Raw genomic sequence first — 26,522 nt, forward strand, 5'->3', positions numbered from 1 at the left:
CACCACTTGGTGTGCCAGCTCAACTTGGGCCAGGCCCGATGACTGAACTGTGCTTTACCCCCTTAACTGCACACAGTGGGTGCGCTCCAGAGGGATAAGCTGGTGCGTGAAGTACAGGATCAGGCCTTAAGTCATCCCATGAGAAAATTTAATTAGTCAGGTCATGCATCTGAACCCATGACAATTGGTTTACTTAGCAGCAAAGGAATGTTGTGTGTGTGTGTGTGTGTGTGTGTGTGTGTGATAGTTGATGTGCTTTAGTGGGTGCAGATATTTTTCTTGGGAACAGGAAGCAGGACTTGGTGAAACGCTGCCCTGGCGACATTACGATTCTTCAAAAAGCAGTTATGAAAATTTGCAATTCTTTGAAGTACCAACCTGAGAGAGCCCACGAACAATCTGTGCACATACTGGGTAGAAATAGAGTAGAACAGTGGCGTACCTGGAGGGAGGGCAAGCGGATCAAATGCCCCGAGTGCTGATCCTCCGGGGGGCAACTCCTTGAGCCTCGCTGCCTGTTCGCCTTTTTTCTTTAAAGGGAAAGAAGCCGACAGCTCTGCACGCTGCCTCTCTAGGGAGCCCCTTTCATCTCCTTCTATAAATGAGGAGGGAAGATGGGGTGGCCCAGTCCAGTGCTGGATCACTGCTGGAGAGGCAGCACTTCACTGCGTCTCCAGTAGCGATCCTGGGTGCCCCTCCTCTGCGTCTGAGGGTGTCTCTCAGAGGCGGAGTAGAAGCAGTGTGCGCTTCCTCCGATTTTGGAAGAGATGCATGCCATTCCCAAGGCACTGCTTGTAAACAGCATGGAGGTCTCCATCGGAGCAATCGGGGCCACTGGTATCAGCACCCAGCAGGGGAGTGCTGCCTGCCTCCTGGAAGCAGCGCTCGCCTGTCTTGGGCGCCGCTTCCAGTGGCCCAAACCCCTCCAGTTGAGACCTCCACACCACTTACAAGCAGCACAGAAGGCTCCAATGGGGCCTCGGCTGCCTCCTCTGTTCTCCCTTTTTTTCAAAGGAAGAATGGAGGAGGTAGCCGCGCAGAAGTAATTGTGGTGACGATGATATCACCACAATTACTTCTGGGTCGGTGGCGGCAGGGCAGAAAAAGGGGGTGTGGAAAATGGGGGGTTGCTCCAGGTGCCGGGACCCCTAGGTACACCACTGGAGCAGAAATACCATGTGAAAAGAGACAATATAAAGAAAAAATGAAATTAAGGGCCATGAGTTCAGAATACTTTATTAGCCCAGCCTTAACACTAAAAAAGGAAAGTATCTTATAGTAAACCTATTTTACTACATTGCAATGGAAATACACAAAAGCACTATGTGGACATTAATATTTCAGCCACAGAAAATTAGCTGAATGAGAAAACAAGCACACAGTCTTAAAGCTGAACCTGCCTAAAAGTTGTCATTCTTGTATTGGGATGGTTCTCAATTATTTAACTGGGATGAAGACTCAGTTAAAAATCTTGATTCAGTGCAATAGCTGTAATGAGAATCAAAACCTGGCTTTGTTACCCATGTGTGATCGACTTTCAGAAAACTACGCAATGGCTGTGAAATCAGATCTTGCAGCTTTCCTTATAGACCAGGGGTTTCCAAATGTTTTGGCCAGAGGGCCACATCAAATCTGGCATGGTGTGGAGGGACGGAAAAAATATTTAAATATAAAATTTAAATAAATAAGAGATGGAACTTAGATGAGTGAATAAATGAATGAATGGGCTCATTCATTCAACCTCTCTGGCCCTCAGAACAGCCTCCAGACACAATCAGAGCACAGTTCTGGTCATGTTCAGTTGAGTGGGCCAGATGCTTTCAGGGGACAAGAGGTTGGCCTTGGGCTGGAAAGAGGCTTGCTGCGGGCCACATCTGCCCCCCAGGCTGGGGTTTGCAGACCCCTGTTATAGGCAAAAGCCTACTCCAACCGATGGTTATTCAAAATGTTTTTAAAGACTGCCAAATATTGGGAGGTCCACAGCATTTTTCGTAACCTGTTCTGCACCCCAACTAGTCTACTAACAGAAAAGATGCATCACTTGTATTGGTGGTGAATGTTTCTAAAGCACAAGATTGTTCCCTCCCCCCTTTAAAATTTTTACTGGGAAAAATCAGTTCTGGTAGCATGGACATTCACCCATATGAACCCATTACAGGATTTGCAGTTAAGCACAAAACCCATCAAAACATTAACAAAATTTCAGCTTGATGGCAAAACTTTTGACCCCAGTATGTAGAATTATTCCCTTATGGGTTATATATACAGTAGTAGCAAAGAAAAAAAAAAAGAGAGAGCCACATATTAAGTTAGAAGGGTCAAAATAAGTTAAGCAAACACTTGTGCAATGCCTACAGCATTTTCTCAGTATATATTAATAAATGTCCCAAGAGAAATAACTAATAACCATAGTAGATACTTAGCTGCTAGCATAACATTTGGTTTTCATGTGCAATGTGTACTCCGGAGGGGAAATCCTCAGCTTAGAAGTGGGCGAATGCAAAGTTCTAGTTTAACGTTCACGTTCTGAATCTATGAACAAGGCAACCCTGAAACTTCTCCTGTTTGCTGTTTCTTTGAAGATGATCCTAGCTGTGATCATTTCACATTCCATAGTCAGCCTCTCTTCTTCTCTCTCTCCTTGTAATTTTCCACATCATTCTGCTGTCATCCTGTGACCTCTTTGCAGTTAGCAATCACTTGCCCAAATGTTTTTCTCTTTGCCCATACCCAACTCAAAGGCATGATTTTTTTTAAAAATTATCACCCATGGTTAATCAATTTCAATTCCAACACCTAGGGATTATATACACACACATATGCATATACAGTAACACACACCTTTGTCCTATCTGTAGGCAAAAGTGGCACTAGGGAGAGTTCATGTTGACGTTCCAGTCTCCTTAGCTCCAAGTACATGGAGTTGTGAGGTTCTAGTTTCCCTTCCTGGCAGGACAGGACAATCTCATTATTTTCAGAAGCCAAGAGAGCTGATTGGTGGGGAGTAGAGAAAATGATAGGTATATTTGCACACAAGGTACTTGCTCACCTCATTCCCTTGTAACACTCATTTGTTACCAATGGGGTTCAAATGGAGACCCAGAGCAAGTTGTTTTGGAGATGCTATTCTGATTCTAAACCATTTATACAGAACTACTGAGAACACTAAGGCCCCACTCTCTTAAGTCATTTGCCCCATGGCTGAGTCAAAATGACTCAAGCGATTCATGAAAACTTTCAAGTATCTTGAAAAATTCTTCCTCTTAAAATGATTTTTCAGTATGTATATCTTTTGAAAACGTTTCCCCATTTTTTTGCATTGCCCACACTTGCTCTTACTTTCTGCTACCTTCCCTCTGTCATCACCAATATCTTCACATAACCAAATCTTAGTGGCTACAAAGCACTGACATCATCCTGCCCACTGTGTAGTCCTTAACTGAGTGGTATCACCCATGTGACTAATAAAGGACGCATTGGCCTAACTTGCGCTCCCTCACAACTACCCTAATTTGCCCTTCATGGCATTATCATGCACCAAATCTGATTGGCTATATAGTCCTATTACATTCACTGCAGGATCTTTAACTGGCTGCAATCAACACCAGCAGTGTCACTGAAATCAATAGAACTTGTGATTAACTTGTCCAGTTTACTTCAAGAGGGCTTAGCTCTAACTTTAATGAAATTGGGGCCAGGTGCTTTACAATCCGCAAGTCATTAAATCTCATAACAACCCTGTGCATTAGGTCTGTATCATTCCCATACTGCAGAGACTTCATCCATCAGTCCAGGACTGAGCTGCTTGACTGCACAGCCCTTGGATTTTAGTACACATTTTCAGTTTTAGCATTTTGGCTATAGTTTGGTGATATGAAAAAAGACACATCACCTATCTACTCCCATCTAGTCATGCAGAGCTGTACACCTACTTACTGCACTGGTCTTTCAGCTACAACAAGCTTGTGTATGTTTGGGTAGATAGTTTGAATCTGCATTATGCTAAAATTAACTCCATCTTTGCGGCTGCATCATCATTAATGGTACGGGATAGGATTGGGGACCAACTCACTGAAAAACAGTTATATAGGGAAGGGACCCCAGGGCTTGAATTAGAAGCTTCATGGGATCCAGCCTGGTGAGCTACCTCAGACTAGGTATGATTCGATCTCAGAGCCCTCTTCAGGCACAGAAAGGAATAAGGGCATTTAAGACTGGCCCTGCAGTTGTCAGGGTAACCTCCAGATTGGCCAGAACTGGTATAAACACTAGTAATCTCATGATGTGTTGGTAAAGGGATATTACACCTGAAAAAATGCATGGAATCCTGAAGTGATACTAGCCCAAATGCCATGATGATCTTCTGTGGACTTAACAAAGCTGGGGTTTATAGTGAAAGTCCAAAGAAACCTCTGCCTCTAAGAAATCAGCACTAAAAGTGGCGTCATTAAAAGCAGCCAGAAGATCAACAGTGGAATGACCCCACAGACTAGTTTGCCTTACAGAACTTCACACCACTTGCTTTTCAAAGGCCTGCATCAACTGCATATTAAAAGTTTAGAGAAATTGAATTAAATAAAAGAAAGAGGGGGACCACTGTTTATAAAACTGGTCCAAAGAATATGCTGCTGGCTTATGGTTTCCTGTAGTTAATGCCTGTATTATATCTGAATCTTGTATATTACTTTCCCTCACCTCAGAGTATACTACCGGAAGGACTCAAGCTACTCCATGAGTTTGACCCCAGAAATCATAACAGATAAGGAAGACAGTGCTGTCACCTGCAGGTCTGCAGCAAAGTCCTAATTCCAACTGCTAACCATGATAATATGAGGCTTAATGTGGATTCCCATCTGTGGTCCATGAGCCAAAGGATGGTTTTGGGACTTTTAGGATAAGGTATCTGAATCTAATGTTCTTGTGGCATATCTACTCCATGGTGGTGGACTCCATATAGTAGTATGTTTCTTCAGCTGGAACATGGTGATGATGATCAGAGCAAACCTCATAAATCAGGCAGATGGGACTCGGAGATGCTGACACACCACTGTGGGTTATGAAGTGGTGTTCTTCCACAAAGCTTCCACTTTCACCACTTTCCCAGTGTGAGACACCTTCATGCTCGCAGCTATAGTTTCCATCATGGTCACTCTGTGGCAAGCCTTCATGGCCACCACTGCGGCTTGCATATAGGTTGTCCACTGGGATCTCTCCACTCTCTTCCCTCTCACTACTCTGGCTTCTATACATTCTAGGCTGTGAAAACCCTGCACTTGCAGGGCTGTGACTGTCTTCTGGAACATCTTCAGTCATGCCACTGTCAGCTCTAGAAACATTAGTGTGTGAAAGTTCTGCACTTCCATGGCTGTAGTTTCTAGAATGTTCCCCTCCTAGGAATTGTTCATTTTCTTTACTGCAGCTTCTAGAAAGACTAGTCTCTGAAACACCTCCGCTTGCTTCACTGGTGCTTCTGTGAAAGTCAGCTGCTCTAAAGCTCCCACTTTCTTCACTGTGAGTTCTAGAAATATTACGTTCCACAACTTCTTTGTATCTACTGTGGTGGCTAATAGGAGTAGACGTCTCCATGGGACCTCCACTTTCACCACTGTGACTCCTAGAGAGGCTATCAGCTGAGGCCTCTCTACTTCTGGAAAGACCTGAGTAATTTCTGCTCTCCCCAGTGCAGTGCCTAGAATGTCCCGATCGTGACAATCTTTCACTAGAAGAATGGTGGTCTTCTGAAAGACTAGCTTCAGAAATGCACAGATTTTCATTGCTATAATCTCCAGAAAGACCAGCCTCTGTGGCATGTTCTCTTGCCTCACTAGGAATTCTTGGAAACATTGCCTCATGAACATCTTCTCCTGCACTGCTGGGAGTTCTAATGAAAACACTATCAGTTAAGGCCATGCTTCTAATGCTTGGGGTTCTGAAACCACTACCGCGTGAGATGCCCCTGCCTTCACCACTCTGACTTCCAGAAGCACCATCCTCTACAAAACCTGCTTTATTTCCACCGTGGCTGCTAGAAATACTGGCCTCTTGCAGAACTTCACTGTGGGCTCTCGCAAAGACAGCGTCAACAAAGCCTCCGCTTTGGTCTCTTTGGCTCCTAGAAAGCCGGCCCTGTGAACTGCTTCTACTGATTCCACTATCGTGTCTAGAAACCCCACCCACTGGGACCCCACCATCTTCGGCACTGTTGGTTCTGGAAGCAGTGGGCCTAGTATTTCCTTCACTCCCATGGCTACTACCACTCTGGCTTCTAGAAGGCCTACCCTGTGAGCTAGTTCTACTGACCCCACTATTACTTCTAGAAACCCCACCCCCTGGAACCCCAACATCTTCAGCATTGTTGATTCTGGAAACAGCAGCCCTAACATACCCTTCATTCCTATGGCTACCACTACTCTGGCTTCTAGAAAGGCTGGCCTCCTCGATATAGCTACCTGACCCACTATGACTTCTAGAAACACCACCTACTGGGACCCCACCATCTTCAGCACTGTTGGTTCGGGCAACAGTAGGCTCAACATACCCTTCATTCCTATGGCTACCACCACTCTGGCTTCTAGAAAGGCTGGCTTCGATAGAGCTGCCTGACCCACTATGATTTCTAGAAACACCGCCTACTGGGACCCCACCATCTTCAGCACTGTTGGTTCGGGAAACAGTAGGCCCAGCAAATTCATCATTTCCATAGCTGCCACGGGTTTCATGTGTATCATTATTGCTGTCTCCACTCTGGGTTCTGGAAAAAGTGGATGTTGAAAATTCTGCACTTCTATGGCTTTGGCTTCTAGAATAGCTGCTTTCATGGACACCTTCGCTTGCACCACTGTCGGTTCTAGCAAACACACTGTCAGTTAAACCACTTCTGTTGCTTTGGCTTCTAGAAAGGCCCCCTTCTGGGTTATCCTGACTCTTGCTGCTGTGGCTTCTGTGAACATCAGGCTGTGAAAAACTTCCATGACTTCTAGAAACACTGCTTTCCATAGTGTCTTCAATATCAGCAAAGTTTCCACTTCTACTGCTGGTGCTTCTAGAAAGGTTACCCTCCAAATTACCTTGGTGTGTACTGCTGTGACTTCTTAAAACTTCCGAACTACCTCCACTCCTGCTACTGTGACCTCTAGCAAGCCTACCATCTGGGGTGCCTCCACTTCTAGAGAAATCACCACTGGAGGCTCCTCCACTTCCACCACTCTGACTATGAAAATGTCCACTTTCCAAACGCCTTCCACTTCGATTCATTTTCTCTGTTGAATCTTCTCTAGTTGCCACATTTGATGTTACAATGCTGGAATGTGATGAAGCTGCAAAGAAAGAGAAAAGACACAAACATTTATAATTTTGAGAAGGTTCTCTAATATTTTATTTTTATGTTTGCATCCAGGCCTTTCAAGTGTTCCTAAATTTGTTTTTGTTTTTTTTTAATATATTTTATTTATTCATTACAGATACAGGAAAGGAAATAGGTTTAACTTTGGGTAGGGTACAACAAGGTTACACATAAGGTTTGGCCCCAGATTCCAACATACACCATTCAGTTAACACAGAAAAAACACATTAATCATCAATACAAAGGTTCGCATATTAATATAAAAAATTGATTTTTACGAAACACTCAGTTTTTATCTAACTAAATTTATCTACCCAATCATAAAAAACTTCCAATATTTTCTTACTCTATCTAAATCTCTCTCTTTCATTCTTTCTGTTAAAACTTCCATTTCTGCTACTTCATAAATTTTATCTGTTAAGTCTTCTTTAGTTGGCACATCTACAGATTTCCATTTTTGCGCAAACAATATTCTTGCAGCTGTAAGAATATGTACAATAAGGTGTTTCTTAAATTGGTCTTTAATTTCTGATGTCACATTTAGGAGGAATATTTCTGGTTTGAATGGTAATACACAATGCAATATCTTTTGCAACACTTTATGTATCATTTTCCAATATTTCTTTGCTTTTTCGCATGTCCACCACATATGATAAAAAGTTCCTTCTAGCTCATTACATTTCCAACACTTATTTGATAACCCAGAGTACATTTTTGCTAACTTCTCTGGTGTTAAATACCATCTATAAACAAGTGTTCCTAAATCTGAAGGATATTCCACACTATTATTCTACACTTTATTCTACACTTGCGTGATTAGCTTTGCAAAGACCGGCCCACTCCCATTTGTCATCTCCTTCTCCATTCAGTGTTTGCAGAGTAGGTGGAACTTTGTCAAATATAGGACATCCTTCAAAATGATAAGCATTTGAGGCCGCAATCCAGAGGGGAGGATGGGCCAGTGCAAGTCCCTTGCACTGGCCCACCGGTGTTGTGAAAATGTCATAAAGCACTTTCACACCACCAGGAGAGGAGGGAGAAAAGCCCATTGGACTGGCACAAAAGGTAAGTTCGTGCTGGTCGAGCTAGGTTGGCACAGGGGCCTGGGGGGAAGTGGGGAGGGCAGGAGGGAGGCGTTTCAAGGAGGGGGGAGAGTGGGCAGTGGGTAGGCCCATGGGTGGGCAGCTAGTGAGGGGGTGGGGATCCCATCCCTGTTCCCAGGCAGCCTGGGCAGCTTTGGGCTACTCGAATCTGCGCTACCTCTTTAGGTGGCATAGATCCAGTAGACCCATTGGAGCCGCTGCAGCGTTACCCAGGGTAAGGGAAGCAATTCCCCTTGCCACAGGCTGAGCTGTTTTTGGCCCCAACCCTGCTTTGGATGTGGGGCAGGCCCGTCATCTCCAGGGCAGGTTAGAATTGGGCTGCCAGAGGTATGCCTGGAGAGTCCATCATATTATTAAAAATAAACTCACCTGGCTTTGAGTAGATTCTGCTAATGACAGCAGGTGATGGAGACTCCATGCTGCAAAGGAAACAGAACAAAACAAATGAGTGGAGCTGCACAACGAGAAGTGAGTCTTGCTAAGGACAATGTAGCAACTTGCTTAATAGTCTTAAATTTGGAACACCTGAGCCCACTTTAGGCATTCCTTCTGTCGTGTGGATAGATACCTTCTTTATTTGATGATTCTTTTGATTTTGGCAAACATCAGGTATGAAATAAGTTGTCAAATTCTGTAAAATGTTTGCATAGTAAAAGGATATTCAGAAAATATGGAACCTCAGCATCCACAGGGGAGAATTTAAAAGCCTTCAGCTCGACCTTTTGCTCAGTTCACACACAAGCCCAAATGTGCTTCCTCACCTGATTTCTTCCCCTTCCATCAGCTTCCTGTAAGTAAGAATCTCTATGTCCAAGGCTAGCTTGATATTCATCAATTCTTGGTACTCCTTGACCATGTGAGCCAAGTTCTGCCGAGCACCGTTCAGGGCTTCCTCCAATTTAGCCAATTTGGCCTTGGCATCATTGAGGGCAGTTTCACCCTGTCCTCCAACCTCTTTGATGTTCTCCTCTAGATGCAGACACTGGAGTAGAGAGAAAACAACACGGAAAACAGGTTGAAAGTAGACTGGAAAGATACACTGGTACTCCCCTACCACCTGCTATTCCTCAGTCACTCGGGCTCCCCACTGGATCCAAGTAGCAGGCAGCAAAGGTCGAAGACACTTTATTTCAGGTTTGCAATTTGGAGATGTTACTGGGCCCAGTTTTTCTATGTCCAGAAGTGCCTTTATCCAACTGAGACTGTTGTGTCAACTATGTCATTTCTTCAGTCAGTTAAACCTGTCTATGTGATCTGTGTTGGTCCATGTGTTGGTTATATCATGCTTAGATTACTGTAATGTGCCTTACATGGTTTGCCCCTGAAGACCAACTGGAAACTTACAACCCAATCCTATGCATATCTACTCAGAAGTAAGTCTCATTAGAGTCAATGGGGCTTACTCCCAGGAAAGTGTGCATAGGATTGGGCTGTTAGTGCAGAATTAATGCCAATATTGTGACTGGCACTGAGCATTTCCACAAGCTGCTGCAAATTACAGTGGTTGCTTCTATGCTTCCAAGTTCAGTCCACAAAGCTGCTGATTACCTAAGTGCCTTGGAATTCCCTATATGTGACTCCCCAGACTGTGAGATCATCTGAGGAGGCCTTCTTATATGTCTCACATATCCATCCGGCTCATTTGGTGGGAATATGAGAGAGAGAGAGCCTTTTTTTTTTTTTTTTTTTTTTTTGCAACCATGATGTAAAATTACCTGCCCAGAGATTAGGCTGCCCCTCTAATTGCTTTCTGTTTATTGCCTCTTAAAGATGTTTATTTTTTGCCAACTTTTGTCAATTTCCTTGTAAGCTGCCTAGGGTGCCTCCTTTTTAAAGGCATAAGAACATAAGAACAGGAAAGGCTACAGCGCATCAGGCCATAGGCCCATCTAGTTCAGCTTCCTGTATCTCACAGTGGCCCACTAAATGCCTCAGGGAGTACACAAGACAACAAGAGACCTGCATCCTGGTGCCCTCCCTTGCATCTGGCATTCACCCACCTCTAAAATTACGAGGTTGCACATATATATCATGGCTTGTAACCCATGATGGACTTTTCCTCCAGAAATTTGTCCGATCCTCTTTTAAAGCAAGGACTTCCACAGACTAACTACACACTGAGTAAAGAAATATTTTCTTTTGTCTTTTTAGGGGATGTCCCTGGTTCTGGTGGTGTGTGAGAGGGAAAAGAGCATCTCTCTATCCACTCTAACAATCCTCTGCATAATTTTGTATGTCTCAATCATGTATTCCCTCAGGCACCTTTTTCTAGAGCCCCAAATGCCATAGCCTTTCCTCATAAGGAAGGTGCCCCAGCCCAGTAAACATTTTAGTTGCTCTCTTTTGCACCTTTTCCATTTCCACAATATCCTTTTTGAGATGTGGCAACCAGAACTGGACGCAATACTCCAGGTGTGGCCTTACCATCGATTTGTAAGGCAGGATAAAAACTTTTTAAAATAAATAAATTACAAGAGGTGAGTACTCTTTGAGCATGTCAGTGCCCTTGCAAAGACCAAGATATGGAATAGTGTCTGTCACTGATCTTTGCCTTTGCTGTTTAAATAAAATTTTTTCCAGCTCTAGTAAAATCAGCTTTGAAATTCACTTCAGACTTTGCTATGGAAAACTTCAATAAACTGAAACAATGGGAAATTGTCTGAAAACGGGGACTTTTGATTTGGGGGGGCATCATAAGAACATAAGAACAGCCCCACTGGATCAGGCCATAGGCCCATCTAGTCCAGCTTCCTGTATCTCACAGCGGCCCACCAAATGCCCCAGGGAGCACACCAGATAACAAGAGACCTCGTCCTGGTGCTCTCCCCTACATCTGGCATTCTGACTTAACCCATTCCTAAAATCAGGAGGTTGCGCATACACATCATGGCTTGTACCCCATAATGGATTTTTCCTCCAGAAACTCGTCCAATCCATTTTTAAAGGCGTCTAGGCTAGACGCCAGCACCACATCCTGTGGCAAGGAGTTCCACAGACTGACCACGCGCTGAGTAAAGAAATATTTTCTTTTGTCTGTCCTAACCCGCCCAACACTCAATTTTAGTGGATGTCCCCTGGTTCTGGTATTATGTGAGAGCGTAAAGAGCATCTCCCTATCCACTCTGTCCATCCCCTGCATAATTTTGTATGTCTCAATCATGTCCCCCCTCAAGCGTCTCTTTTCTAGGCTGAAGAGGCCCAAACGCCGTAGCCTTTCCTCATAAGGAAGGTGCCCCAGCCCCGTAATCAGCTTAGTCGCTCTCATCCTTCAAGATGATCCCTGAATCTGAGCTGTGGGACTAAAGTGTGCAAACAATGATGCATATGAGAAGGCATCTGATACTAGAAAAGAAGTGAGTAAAGCAGAAATATCTAAGGCTCTCTCCAAGCTGCACAATTAAGAAGCTTTAAGGGAACCCCGAGAACTTTAGCTCCATGAGAGGGATCTCTAACAAAGAATTCTCAGCAGCTTCACTAAACGACAACATTCAGAGATCTTTAAGGAAAGTCATGACAGTTAAACTGGTATGGAACCAATATAAGTTTATAGTGACAACATTATAAACACTACCTTAGTTTACGACAATGCAAGAGCCACCTGATTCTGGAAGAGACTGTTTGGTTACTCATGACATAAAATGCACAAATCTGCTTTACACTGAGTCAGACCTTTGGTCCATCTTGCTCAGTATTGTCTAGTTCAGGGGTGCCCAAACCCCACTTGCAGCCCTCAAGGACTCCCAATGCGGCCCTCAAGCAGCCCCCAGTCTCCAATGAGCCTCTGGCCCTCCAGACACTTGCTGGAGCCCACACTGGCCTGACGCAACTGCTCTCAGCGTGAGGGTGACTGTTTGAACTCTCATGTGAGCTGTGGGATGAGGGCCCCCTCCACTCCTTGCTGTTTCACGTCTATGATGTAGTAGTGGCAGCAAAGGAAAGGCCGGCCTTGATTTGTGCAAGGCCTTTTATAGGCCTTGAGCTATTGCAAGACCTTCATTCATTCATATAAGTTCATCTTTAATATATTCATTTATGTAAAGTTATGTAAATTTATTCAAATTTTAAATTTAAATTAATTATTTTTTCCCTGGCCCCCCGACACAGTGTCAGAGAGATAATATGGCCCTCCTGCCAAAAACTTTGGACACCCCTGGTCTAGTTCAACAGGCAATAGTGCCCAAGGGAGTCAGGCAAGTGCATTCTCCATACTTGCTCCCAGAATTCCTTTTGACTGTTGGGGACTGAACTCAGAGCACTCTTTGTGCAGAGCATGCGCTCTTCCAGTATGAACATTGCCAACAGCACATGCTGTTTGCTTGTCATTTTGCTTGTCATCTTCCTCTTCACAGGCACACCATCACCACGTTTAGCTGTTCGTTCACTTGAGTTTGTGATGAATGTTGCCAGGTTGGACACTACATTTCACTATCTGTCTAAAAAGACACATTTTGCAGAACAGGAATTCATCTACTATAAACATAAATTCCTAAAAAATGCTGGCTAATGTTATGTGAAATAACAGAGGAACGACACTGCTTGACTTAGAGCCCAGTCCTGAGCTCTGTGTGCCGGCTTGCCACCAGCGTGCACTGTTGCAAATGTGCTGTAAGGCACGTTTGTGGGGTTTTGCATCGGCCCAGTGCCGGAACTAGCCCAGCATAAGCCTGTGCTGGGCCAGCGCCAGTGGTCCACTGCCTAGCAGTCGCCCGGACCGCTTAGCAGTGGAGAGGTCAGTGGGGGCGTGGGGGCGTGAGGGGAGGCAGGGAGGAGGTGTTCCAGGGTGGGGGGAGGCAGGCAGAGAGTGTGGAGGAGGTGTGGCAGAGGGAGTGGGGAGGGAGGGGGTGGGACTGGTGGAGCATGGCTGCACAGAATCCAGAGCCCCATGTTGAGCCTCTAGGCTTGACACAGAACTCTGTTACTCTGTGCCTGTTCAATAGTGGGTGCAGAATTAAGTAGCCCCATTACAGGGCTCCTTTCCCTTTGTGGGCGAAGGGGGGCAAAAGTCGCCTTTTCCCAAGGAAGCAACAGCGGCTGCCTGGGCTGTGTTGGATGCCGTAGCCCAGCATTTTGGTGCCGTAGCAGCCCCGCGCTCTGGGCAGCTCAGGATTGGGCTGTTACTTATTTACTGAACCTTTATTGACATAGGATAAATACATACATAATCATAAGACAGAGAAGAAATATCACCATATGGAAAGTTCAAGCAAATCGCACAGGACACTGCATTTGTGTACACATATGACTAAACCACACTTTGCTTTAGCAGTAGCCCTGAAGCAGCTATTTATTATTTTGGATGGGAAAACAAAATGAGGAAAAGTGGTAACTACCTCTCACCGTGCAGTGCAGGCTCAGCTGGTCATGGCTACTTTTCTATTTAAAAAGAGGCACTTCCAGCTTAATTCATGCTTGAAGTCTGTCTCTTAATGACAGGCTTAAGATCATGTGCCGTATGGTCCATATTTTTGGGTAAGGCAGTACAACACTTGTGCAAAATCTTGATTGAGCTTATTTTTTGGCATTTCCACATACTTGCTTCCAGCTGCCCACAACTACATCTTACCTGGCTTTTCAGGGACACAATGCAAGTCCTCATTTTCTGGATCTGTATATTCAGCTCAGCGATCACCCTCCGGTCATTAAGGAGATGATCCCCATACTTAGCAGATAGGGGTTCTCCTTCATTTAGCTGAAAGGAACAGTTAAAGAATTCAGTACACTGCTGTTAGCAAAAGCAATGCACAACACTGGCTGAGGAGATTTTTAAAAATGTAGGGCCCAAGGACACATTTCAGGAGAAAAATTACAACCATGATTGTATTCATTGAACTGGGACTTGCAATGCAAAGCTCTCTTTCTCTCTAACAGTGCAATCTTAATGGGCAGCCAAATCCTAACTAAACTCCCGAGCAGCAATGCAGCAGCACTGGTGCAGCCTCCTCCACATCCCATGATGGAGTTTTGGCTGCCAGAGGTCTCCTCTGGTGAAGGATACATTTGTTCTCTTGCCCTGGGGTAAGCCCAAGTAGCCCCTATGGGTCAACTTGAACCTGCACCAGTGATATCACTGACACAAGTCTGAGTTGGCACACGAGGGTGGATCAGGCCCAAGGAGGGGGGTTGGGATACGGTTTACACTGGCGCCACTGATCCAGCCATCGATCCTACCTCCTCCCGAGCCTAATCTGCCCACCCCCATCCCCAACACCACCCTCCCCCCACCACGTACAAGATGGTTTTAAAATGAAGAAGTTGCTCCCCAAACAATACATACAGGCCATAATCCAACATGGAGTAAAACATGTTTGTGCCCATTGATGCCAATGGACAAGAATGCTTACCCTTTGCACTAGATGGTAGTCTCTGACTTGGATGCATTAAAATAATTGTCTGCCTGTCTGGCTGCCAGTCAGTCTAACGTCTACTAGCTACATTTCAAAACATTCTGAAGGCTTTATCTCCCACAAATTTCAACCAACTATAAACCATCCAGTAAATTGTCCTATGAACAGGTTTTCTGAGGAAGCCTTCTGTTCAGCATTCTGAAGGAACAGGATTCAAGATCTTACGTAAACTTCCCTCTATTGTATTTGAATTAAATATGTACCACCTTTCTCAATAATCTCCCTTAAAGCCACCATGGTATTTAATTAGAAATCCTTCTTTTAGGATTGATGTCTGTATATAGAGTTTTGGGGCAACTGTCAGTGAAGTAGGTTCATACCTTGGTTCTGGTAAGTTCTTCTAACTCCTCCCAGCTCCTTACAGCCAGCGCTTCATACTGAGCTCTCACATCCTCTACAATCCTGTGTGGGTCAGGGTTGAATCTGCTATTGTCATCAATCCCCAGTACAACTGAGACATCCTTGGTCTGTGACATCACGTCTTCAAGTTCCTAGACAAGCAGGAAGAAGACAGGGGTTGAGTTGCCATACATAAACCAAGGTTACAGCATTTACAGGTAGGCACTGGCAGCTCATCTGCGTATGAATAGTATTAGTTAGCTGTATATCTTTTTGATATTCAAAACATTTCATATATATTATTTCAGCAATTCTTACAAAACCCTGTGAGATACTAGTCTCCCTATATTGCACAAATGGGGTTGAGTCTAATTGATAGCTACTTACTGCCACCCATTCACTTATTGATACGAATAACTTCTCAGTGAGTGGGTGGAGGTAATTTCTCAGTCATGGCTGTAAGGTGGTATGTGCATTGCATGCATAGGTTCTAGAGAAGTTAGTGGTATGAATGTATGGCACCATACTGGAGAGAAGCAGGTCAACACACACTACACTTTTGCACTGAAGGAGAGTGCCATCGGCCTTGACGGTTTTTCCTTCTTGTTGAAGGATTCTGAGATCCATCTCAGTGTTGGAAATTAATTATCACACCCCCATATTTTCCTCTAGGGTGAATATCACCCACTCCTTCAGTCTCCTAGATGCCTTATATGCCTTATATATATAGCTGTGCTCTCAGACTTCTGATGATGACAAGTCACAATTTCTTCCCAATTCAAAAGTAGAGGCATATGTCATCATTATGTCCCAAAAGGTTTCCTTTCAGCATGCAGAAGAATTATTAACTTCAGAGGATCCTCACGTTTTGTATTTTTGTGGACAACACAGTTCTGGGTATTTTTTTTTTTTTAAATTAAATTGATGCAAACCTTAAAGCACGACTCATGTAGAGAGATGCAAGGGGATGCCTCCCCTGAGAGTGGGTAATTCTTTATGTCTCTGCATCGTGATCAATGGAATGATCCCATCACAGAAGGGAAGTGAAGGACAGTAGAAGATGAAGAAGTAGATGAAGAAGTAGGACAGATGAAGTAGTAGATGAAGAAGTAGGACAGAGTTTATTTTTTTGCAATAGAAACTGATGGAAAGGAGGCAATGCCAGAGAAGTGGACCACACAACATGCAATGTGTAACTGCCTCTGTGGGAGTCAGTTCACCAGGATGGTTAATTATTTCATTAATTGATCTCACAGGGCACAGAAGAACCATGCCTTGGCACAGTTTGGGAATGGCTGCCTTACAGATTACAGAATCAACCTTGTAATTCTCCTCTACGTCCTTCACCTGCTGTTGCTGCCACCCACTACACAGCATTGGTTCACAGGGCTGACACTGTCTCTACCTCTTGGCTTCTGCTTTTAGGAGGAACTCTGACAAAATGTAAGCATTGGGAGGGTCTGCATAGTCCTTTTGTCCTCTGCTCCTTTTCCTTCTGCTCTCATAGATCATCTATTTGATTTGATTTCTCTTCTGCAACAGGTAATTGCTTCTTACCCCGGCATGTACCCATGGGAAGACGGATGCTGTCAAGTCCACATACAGAGGAAAGGTTCTCGCCAACTGTTTTGAAGGTACCCTCAGTTCAGTAACTTTCAAAGAGGGAATCCTAGTGCCAGTGAATAAACCGCAAACACATGCCTGAGTAGTTTAGGGGCAGGCAAGACCTAACCTGCAGGATTCAGAACCAGAACACCTCAGGAGTGTGTGCCTGCCTTCATGTACCCATCTTCAGCCTATACCAGTGTTTCTCAAACAGTGGGTCAGGACCCACTAAGTGGGTCGCGAACCAATTTCAGGTGGGTCCCCATTCATTTCAATATTTTATTTTTAATATATTAGACTTGATGCTACCATGGCCTGTGACGCACCTGGGGAAATGTTACAACTCTGTACTTTTAACCAGCTACTATGCTTTAATGAAAGTAAAAGGGACTTACTCCTGGGTAAGTATGGGTAGGATTGCAGCCTAGAATTTTAGAAATTTTCCTGCTTGATGATGTCACTTCCAGTCATGACATCACTTCCAGTGGGTCCTGGTAGCTTTTCATTCTAAAAAGTGAGTTCCGGTGCTAAAATTTTGAGAACCACTGGCCTATACCTTTCTCCTCACCACGCTTGATATATACTAGCCAATCTGCATTGGCATTGGTAGAGTTATTCTACAGGCCCAAAAAGGGAAGAGTCAAGCTGATATATTATTTCCTGCTTCTCATGTATTCGTGCCATTGAAAGTTGTGCTTTTGTTTTATTTTCTGCTCCCCTGCTGTTGTATGGAAAGTTTAAAACTGTTTCCATAAGAAGCATTATCAAATCTTGTTTTTACTGCTGCTCCCTTAACTGGGAAGGAACAAAAGGTGAGGACAGAATACATGATTTGTCCATCAGCAGTGAAAAGCTTCCTGCCACCTAGCAGGGTTTGCAATATATGATCTCCTGTTTAACACTTAACTCCTGGGCAAACAGGTAGGGGTGGGTCCTTATTGAAACAGGAACCAATATCACCAGGGTCAAATGCAGAAGGCGTTTATGCAGATTTCATAGTGACAGAGTGTTGGCTATGGGAGACGTTAACCCCATAGCAATGAAGGTTGACAACTTCGGATTTCACAAATACCACCCAACCACCACCAGGAGGGGGATCAAGGAAATTCTTGGCAGAACCAGGCAAGGCAGTGTTGGGTTGGCACTGGAAGAATGGGTTCAGGGCAGAGCTAGAGAAGAGCATGGGGACCTTGACAGAATGGTTGACTGACTTCTCAGACCATGATCCTGGGTACCTGGTTGGTCGGTTTTACTGACTAGATAAGAGTAATACTGGCCGGTTAGTATCACTGGCAGCAATTTGCAATATGTTTCACTTACTAAAAACAAGGGGGAAGCTTCAATTCTTGCTCTAACCTAAACATGCCCCCCCCCAGTTACATGTAAACTGAACAAGCCAACGTGCGTCTTCCTTAAGCATGGCTTTTCACACCCTACAAAAAATTCTGCATCAAAGTAACAGATACACTCTGCCAAGACATCTCAAATTTGTTACTCAGAAGATTGCAGTTCTTGGCTTGGAATATTACTCTCGGTGACTTGTAATGCTTGCTTCAGATCCTGGGGAGGCTGGTGAAGATTTCAGTTCCACGCACTTTTCACCCATACATGAGCTGCCACCCCTACCACACACTTACACTTGAACCTTAACCACCTTCCTTCTCATTCATGTGCCTTGTAGTTGCTGTGGCAGTAGCAAGAGGAGGGAAAGAGATGTCTCTTCTCTCCTTCTTCCCCATTTTGGTGCTGCTACAGAAGTGAACCAGCCACAAGCAGCACTGGGAAATGTAGTTTTCTCAGCCCTCTGATGAAGCCAAACATTTGGGGACTTGCATTTCCCAGTGCTCCTTGTGCCTAGCTAAGAGTGGAGAGAGATTTTTCTCCTATTCTCAGAGCAGATGCAAGGAAAGTATGTTAGAAGGATTGGGGAGTTGAGGTTCAGGAGGAGTGTGAACACTCTTTCCTGAGCTATCTCAGAAAGATGATATATTGTTTCAAGACGTTTCTGTGAAATCTTGAAAAAAGAAACAGCAGAGGTCTAAAGGCGTGGTGCTCCCTGGGGCATTTGGTGGGCCGCTGTGAGATACAGGAAGCTGGACTAGATGGGCCTATGGCCTGATCCAGTGGGGCTGTTCTTATGTTCTTAAGGCAAGCCAGAGTGAAAGGAGTTTACTCATCTTTGCCAACAACACTTATGTAAATCTCTGCAGATAAAGGAGAAAACCTTAGGGGAGTTTAGCAGGAAGAATTGTGAAGGGCACCTTGCAGGGCAGACCTATCCATGATGTAAAGTGAAAACTTCATGTCAGGCAGCAAGTTGAGTTGGCAGAGGGTAGCTGGTCTGCACCATATGAAATGTCACCCCTTTTCCGTCACTGTTCAGGCTACAGTGATCTAAACCATACAACGGGACCACCCAGAAGTTCATTGTTGCCTTTTGCTGGCAATGCTGAATGTGTAGTTGCCTGTGGGCATGGCCAGCCGGGACACAAGTGTGACCAGCCAGTGCAATCCCTTGCTGATCCAGCTAGGGATCTACTGAACATCTGGAAGGGAGAATATGGGAATAGGGTTTATATGGCACAGTGGCACCAACTAGTGGGAATCATTTTGCATCATTTTGGTACCTCTTTCTAGAATGCGTGGAAAAAAAACAAACCCAAAGATGTCAAACATTTCAAATACGTACTAATATGGAGGAAATGACTAACCTTCCAAGCAGGAATGGTAGGCTCCACCCATCCTGACTTGAAATGGACCCAATTAAAGTGGATTAGTTATTCATTTATTCTTTTAAAATAATTGTCAAACAAATTGTTTGGATTTGCCTCCCATTTGGACCAGCTCTTGTTGTAATGTCATTCGAAAGATAATGAAGTCAGAGTTCTCCTTGCCACTCCTTTCCCAACGCCAGCCCTCCTCATCACCTGTCCCTCTTACCTTACTGAGTAAGGTAAGTACATACCTTACTTACTTACTTACTGAGTAAGTATTATTATTATTATTATTATTATTATTATTATTATTATTATTATTATTATTAACAGTATTTATATACCGCTTTTCAACTAAAAGTTCACAAAGCGGTTTACAGAGAAAAATCAAATAACTAATGGCTCCCTGTCCCAAAAGGGCTCACAGTCTAAAAAGTAAGTACCTTACTAAGTAAGCTTCCCTTACTGAGGAGAAAGGGCAGACAAGAGCGGGCCTCGGAACTGATGTCTGAATGCGGGCACAACCATGGTCCTCTGCATAGGAGTCACAGAGGCTGTATTTCCCATGCTTTCCGCCACAAATGAATGGTGCTGTGCATGTTTGCAGCAGTATCTTGGCCTCAGTCCCAAGGCCTGTGATTGCTGTGAGCTCTTGCTACCCCATCCTTGCTTGCATAATTTTGGAACAAAAAACAAATTGCAGGGAAGGTTTGTGCCATGGTGGATGGGCTTGAGGAGAACTCCATTTAGAACAGGCCTGTGTTTCAGAGGGGTCTGTGAGAGGGAGGTCAGAGGGGTCAGAATGGGATGAGGGGGGGAAGTTGCAATATGATCTTGGATCCCATGGTTAATCTGTAAGCAGGCTTCTTCTAAGGAAAAGATAAGGCAGAGACGAGATGGTAAATTTGTGCTGTCTCATCACAAAGGCTGGGTGAAAAATGCAGAACACTGCCAATAATGGCATGCTCATCAGAAACCAGTGCAAAGCAAGCTGGGTTGGGGAGGGGTGGATTTGCAGATAAGAAGGCAAATGGTGAAAGACAAGACCTGCCAATTTCAACACATCCTCATAAAAACAGTAGTGAATCCAGTCAAAGTATCGTTTCTGAATTAAAACTGGAAGCATGCTTTTCTCTTACATTTGAAAAGACTTACTTTTACAGCATCAAAATGCCTTATGAGGCAAGAGGCAAGCACAGAGCATCAAGTTGCACAGAGACACAACAGTCTCCTCTGATTCTGTAGTGCCTCTGTATTGGGTGTGATTCAATACTGCAATCACTTTCAGTGAAGAAAGAGGACAGAGAAACCCATCATCAGTCCTTCTGATCAGGCCCATCCATTTATCACTCTCTCCCCAACTCACCGCTTAACATGAGCCTTTCATAGCTGGTCCTGGCTACCTCTAGGTTCAGTGGCAGAGTGGCTCTGAATACACTTGCAGGGGAGCTTCAGTGGGAGTGAAATATGTCTGTCTTTCTTGTTTCCAACAGAGGCAGCTGGTGGGGTCACTGTGTGAAACAGGATGCTGACCTAGATGGGCCTTTGGCTTCATCCAAGAGGATTGTTCTTATGCAGATTGAAGATTTACTGAGTTAAAGACATCATCTCTCTTCTTTTCTGTCTCTAGGGCACCCATGCTCAAGAGGAGCCATATGGCCCCCTGGGAAGCCTTGACACATTTGAAGGGGGCCACAGACTGAACAGATAAACACAAATGATTTTACGTGTATCTGTTTGTGTTGTATCCTTCTTTCACAGGGGGCCCCCTGGGAACCTGAGAAAAGCTCTGAAAGGGCTGTAGCCAAAATAAAATAAAAACAGAGAATGGCTGCTGTGAGGGACACAGTGCCCCTCTTGATTACCAGTATCTTTCTACAAATGGTTCAGTAGAATTAAAACCCTCTTCTGCATGTGTAGAATAGAGGCAGTGCTGTTTGTGCTTAAAATAGTTTGATTCTATGCCAAGAGAAGCTGGGTTCTGTTATCAATATTTGTTTTGTATTTTCACCTATGTATATATATTTGCCTGTGTATTTATATATTGCTTCTGATAGCGGTTTGTTCCTCCCTTTGAACGTACAGACTGCATTCAGCTATATGCCCTGAATTCTGGAAATCCTGCTCAGCAAAGCCCAACTTTGTGATCTGATATTTTTGCCAGATGTTGCCCATGCCTATCGTCTTCATAGCCTTAAGGGCTAGAAAATTGCTTTAAAAAATAAAGGTTGACAGCTGAGATTCGCAGGATACTGACACTTACATAGTGTCAATGTGGGGAAAAAGGAGCACATAGAAATCTGGGAATAACTATACTGTAGTTCCTGTTATTCTCTTCCTACTGGTTACATTTGCTAGTGCCACCAACAGCAAGCATTGTTGTGACTTTAAGTATATTTGCAATGTAAAAATCGGGGAATGCTTATGCATTCCCCTGGGGGCTGGGGATAAGAATAGGCCCTCAGTTTGGCTGTACTTGTTGTAAGAGGTGACTAAACAGCCACCGGGTAGATGGGACTCATTAGCCTGGGAAGGCAGCTCATCTGAGAGAAGGAAAACTCTGATCCCAAACCTCCACTGCCTTGTGGCTACATCCAGTTAAGGAAAAGGCTTCAGGAGTCAACCTCGAGGCAAAATCCGGAGCCGGAGTCCCTGAGGCAGTTCATGGCTGAACACAGTCACGTTCTGGCAATTCCTGCGACGCCGCTGGAACCAACCGTATTGGCTTCTGCCTTTCCATTGGACCATTTCAGCGACATGGAGAGGGGGGATTTGCTGCATGGGTAACAGCCTATCCTCCATACCTTCTTTACCCAGGCTTTGCGCACTGGAGAGGACACTCTGTTCCAGAACCACCATTCAGAGCGTGACACCATAGTCTTCCGAGACTGAAGGATGCCAACTAACTAGCACTGGATAATTACAGTCTATACATGTTGCAGTATTAACCTCCAGGCTATAGCTGGAAGTCACCCCTCCTCCCCCAAAGCATCACTAGCATAATTTGTGAAGGTGGTTTAAATAAAAAAAAGGATGGAGCAGAATCACACAAATATATTGTATACTAAACCAGAAGTTCTTCACCTGTGGGGCCTGCTAGGAGGTGCATGATGGGGTCCCAGAATTGTAAGGTGCTCCCAGAATAAAGAAAACATTTTGCCTTGATATAGATTTTCTTCTGTGATTGAAATTTAAAGCCCAATCCTATGCTTAGTCAGTATGCATGATGCAGTGGCACTAATGCATATGTTCAGTGCAATTTCAGAAATAATAATTGAAATAAATTCTCTCTCTCTCTCTCTCTCTCTCTCTCTCTCTCTCTCTCTCTCTCATTTATATAGGTACTGCATAAATACTGGATTTTCCACTGACCACAAGGCACCATATATCCTCCAGTAGAGCATGACAGCGTCTACTTCTGACTCAGGCTTCCCATGCGCAGGAAAAACTGAATAGGTGGAAAGGTGGCGGCAGAGAGGCTCTGTAAGTAGCTACTTTAATTAAAAGGCAGTTCCATTATTGTAATAATAATGAATTCCTTTCATGTTGACATCTGGAGCACAACCATGGAATGGGAGCAATGAGAGTTAGAACCTTAATGTGCTTTTAAAGTAATTTTAATTTTCATGATTCCAAGAACAGGGGCAGGAGAGACACTCTATATTTTAATTAAAGGTACCTTATTTTCAGAACATCACAGTTCAAGGTTGCCTTCAGAATAACCACAGAGCTATAATCTCCAGTACCAAAAAGGCCACAGAAGAGGCACTACAGCTCCACAACTGTGCCTTTTGTGACTGCTGTTAGGACCCAACTACCTGTCACACCAACTGGCCCACATATGAAACATGGGCTGCCACAATCATAGTAAAAAGTAAAAAAGTGCTATAAAGTAAAAAAGGTTGCAAGACAGAGCTGAAGGTCCATTCCTTGCCCATTTGCCACTTTCCCCTCCCCACATCTATTTTCCAAGCGAATCCCCCCTCCCCTTCCTCTAACTAGCTGGGCGAGTGGTATTTCTGATTTTGGAAATAACTTGGTTGATTTCCAGTCTACCTGAAGTCATCCTGGGGAAGTCTGCTCTTCTCTAACCAAAGGTACTCCAGTGCAAGCTGTGGAACAACCTGCCTCTTTGTGAAACAGCTGGGAAGCTGGCACCAGATAAAAAAGGGAAACTGAAGTGGCTTCAAGTGAGCCTGAATTCCAAAACAGGACAGGCCCCAGGGGCTATTTGTGATTCACATAAGGGAGAGGGTGACTGCAGAAAAGCTTGGGTTAAGGAGCAAGTCTTGAAAAGAAATTTGATAGAAGAGGCAGAGTGGCTTGATGAACAGAGAGAAAAGTTTCCTTTATAAGGATGGGCTTTCCAAAACTCCCACTGCCAGTTTGAGAAAAGCAAATATAAAGAAAATTGGCAAGGCTGGGCATCAGTAACAAGAATTGTCATGCCAGCCTGAGCCATGAGTCTCTTTGAGGGTGGCATATTTTGAATTCCTAAGGAAAATTTACATATCTGTACTGAACTCCTTGAGGTGAACGGGAATAGAGTGTTGGGGAATTCCTTCCTGAACCAACTAGAAAGGATTGAACCGAGAAGCATGTGGGTTGTAATTGCACCTGGGATGCAAATCAGAAGGCCCACGCTGGAAAGGAGTCTGGTCACTCTGTGCATACTCCCCAAACTCTGCACATGTGAGGATGTGCAAAACCCTTTTAACTGGATTTCTGGATATCTGACTAAGTGCGCAATCCAGCCCTTGACTTGGGCCAGCGCAAGTCCCCAAGCAGTTATGCCGGATCCCAACCCCTTTTCCCAGGGAGAATGGAGCAGCTTCAAGCCCATAGGGGAAAGAGCGCCTTTCCCAGAGGTAAGGGGAAAAGTTTCCCCTTGCCTCTGGCTGAGCCGCTTTTGGCCCCTATCCCGCGCTGGATACAGCGCAAGCCTCCTGGCTTGCCTGTTCCAGCGCAAGATAGAATTCTGCCCATAAAGTTTAATCTGAGGCCCGAGAAACAATAACTGGAGGAAAAGAGAAAATATGGCACAAGAAAATTGTGCACCTGCTGTGCACCTTCTCTTTGTGCCCTGCTTGTCCCACTGTGCATAGCCAAATGTTTCCCACATCTGTGAATTTATAGACTGACAGTGAATCAGTACAGGCTGCACATGATTGCTTGTGATTTACATGGATAAAGTAGCTTGAATGAGCACACACCCACGATCTGTTTCTTAAAAACAGACCTAAATAATATCTAAAACACAATTGTCATTAACTTGCATGGATGTAAAATGCATCAACAAGAATGAATGCTATTAACATTTGCTGTGGACTGGGAACCGCAGATTTTGCCCAGCAAAACATCCCTCTAGTCTACCTTCCGTGTTGGTTTGTCTTACCTGTTCGTAGATGTTTTTCATTAATTCCGCCATAGCATGAAGCCCAATCAGCTTTGCTTCCAGTTCGGTTTTGTGCAGGAAGCTGTTGTCCAGATCCTGTGAAGCACAAAAGCAGAAGAGTGTTTTTCCTCTGACCTGGAACTTCCAGCATTAGTCTCTTTACATGCAAGCTGAGCAGGAGGTGGCTGGATGAAGGGGGAACCCTGGCATTAACATCATACTTATGCCTGTTTGGAAACAGGTGGCGCCAAGGGGGGAGGGTTTAATCTGGGGACAGGGCTGGCCTAAGACCTCCTGGCACCTGAGGAGGCATGTCAAATGCTGGTCTCCTTACCTGGTGATGCACCAGGTTCTGGCACTCTTGACATGCTAGCTCACTGCTCTCCTTTCCTCCACACTTCTATTATGTCCCCCCTTTCCTTTTCCAATCCAGGGAATAGCAGGAGCAGGATCAGTGGAGGCAAGTGGCTGGGAGAAAGTGGGCCCGCCCTGCCAGTCTGACACAACAATTGGCCTCATGGATGGGCCAGCCCTGTCTCGGGGATTTGTCTTAGGGGATAATCTGGCAACCAAATGCCCTTATGACTCCTAGCCATTTCCACCAAATCTTCCCTAACCAGCTCCAATGGATTCCGCCATCAAGGAGTTTAGAGACAAAAATGCTCTGACTCTTCTATTTGCATGGGTGCCATTTTGAAGTGCAAACAACTTTTTAAAAAATGCACATTTGTCCTAGGTTAATGATTTTGTCCTAGGTCGGTGATCTTTCTGCCTTCATGAACTCTTTGTACATTGACTTGTTTGCTGAGGAAACCACTGCACACTTGTCTTGTAACCTCAGTGCACTGCAGAGGATTCTTGGGCATGTTCAAAAGTGTATGCTTAGTTCATGGTTACCCCTTAGTTCAAACCCCTGGGGGCTGGGGAATAAGAATAGGTCCTCAGTTTGGCTGTACTTGTCATAAGAGGCGACTAAACAGCCACCAGGTAGATGGGACTCGTTAGCCTGGGAAGGCAGCTCATCTAAGAGAAGGAAAACTGATCCCAAACCTCCACTGCCTTGTGGCTATATCCAGTTATGGAAGAGGCTTCAGGAGTCAATCTCGAGGCAAAATCCAGAGCCGGAGTCCCTGAGGCAGTTCATGGCTGAACACAGTCATATTCTGGCAACTCCTGTGACACCGCTGGAACCAACTATATTGGCTTCTGCCTTTCCATTGGACCATTTCAGCGACGTGGAGAGGCGGGATTTGCCGCATGGGTAACAGTCTATCCTCCATATCTACTCTACCCAGGCTTTGCGCACTGGAGAGGACACTCTGTTCCAGAACCACCATTCAGAGCGCAATACCATAGTCTTCCGTGACTGAAGGATGCCAACAGTGTAGTTCATGGTTTGCTGATCAGGCCTGTTTGACATAATTGCCTCATTCAATGTATCAGTGTGTCCCAAGAACTCACCCAACACTTTCCTGCTGGGAAGATGAAGAGGGGCAGGCAAGCTGTCTTTCAGGGATGATTGTCTACCATTACTTTTTTTTTATTGTAGAGAAACCTCAAGAAGTTTCTGAGGAACTCTTAAGATTCCCATGAAAACGCTTTGAAAACGGCCCTAGATTT

At 44.6% G+C, this 26,522-nt stretch overlaps 1 protein-coding gene across 1 annotated transcript in view; it reads right to left on the bottom strand.

The window, feature by feature from the left end:
* Positions 1-5,993: 5,993 nt before the first annotated feature.
* Positions 5,994-26,522, bottom strand: part of LOC136638793 (keratin, type II cytoskeletal 80-like) — a 41,833-nt gene continuing 21,304 nt past the window's right edge. Inside the window, exons 4-9 of the mRNA XM_066612821.1 lie at positions 24,903-24,998; positions 15,170-15,340; positions 14,009-14,134; positions 9,207-9,427; positions 8,815-8,864; positions 5,994-6,160 (exon numbers count right to left, since the gene is read on the bottom strand). Of these exons, the coding sequence (XP_066468918.1) occupies positions 5,994-6,160; positions 8,815-8,864; positions 9,207-9,427; positions 14,009-14,134; positions 15,170-15,340; positions 24,903-24,998 (831 nt within the window). The remainder of the gene's footprint in view (positions 6,161-8,814; positions 8,865-9,206; positions 9,428-14,008; positions 14,135-15,169; positions 15,341-24,902; positions 24,999-26,522) is intronic.

The sequence above is a fragment of the Tiliqua scincoides genome, chromosome 2 (assembly GCF_035046505.1).
Source record: "Tiliqua scincoides isolate rTilSci1 chromosome 2, rTilSci1.hap2, whole genome shotgun sequence".
In the NCBI taxonomy this organism is placed as follows: domain Eukaryota; kingdom Metazoa; phylum Chordata; class Lepidosauria; order Squamata; family Scincidae; genus Tiliqua; species Tiliqua scincoides.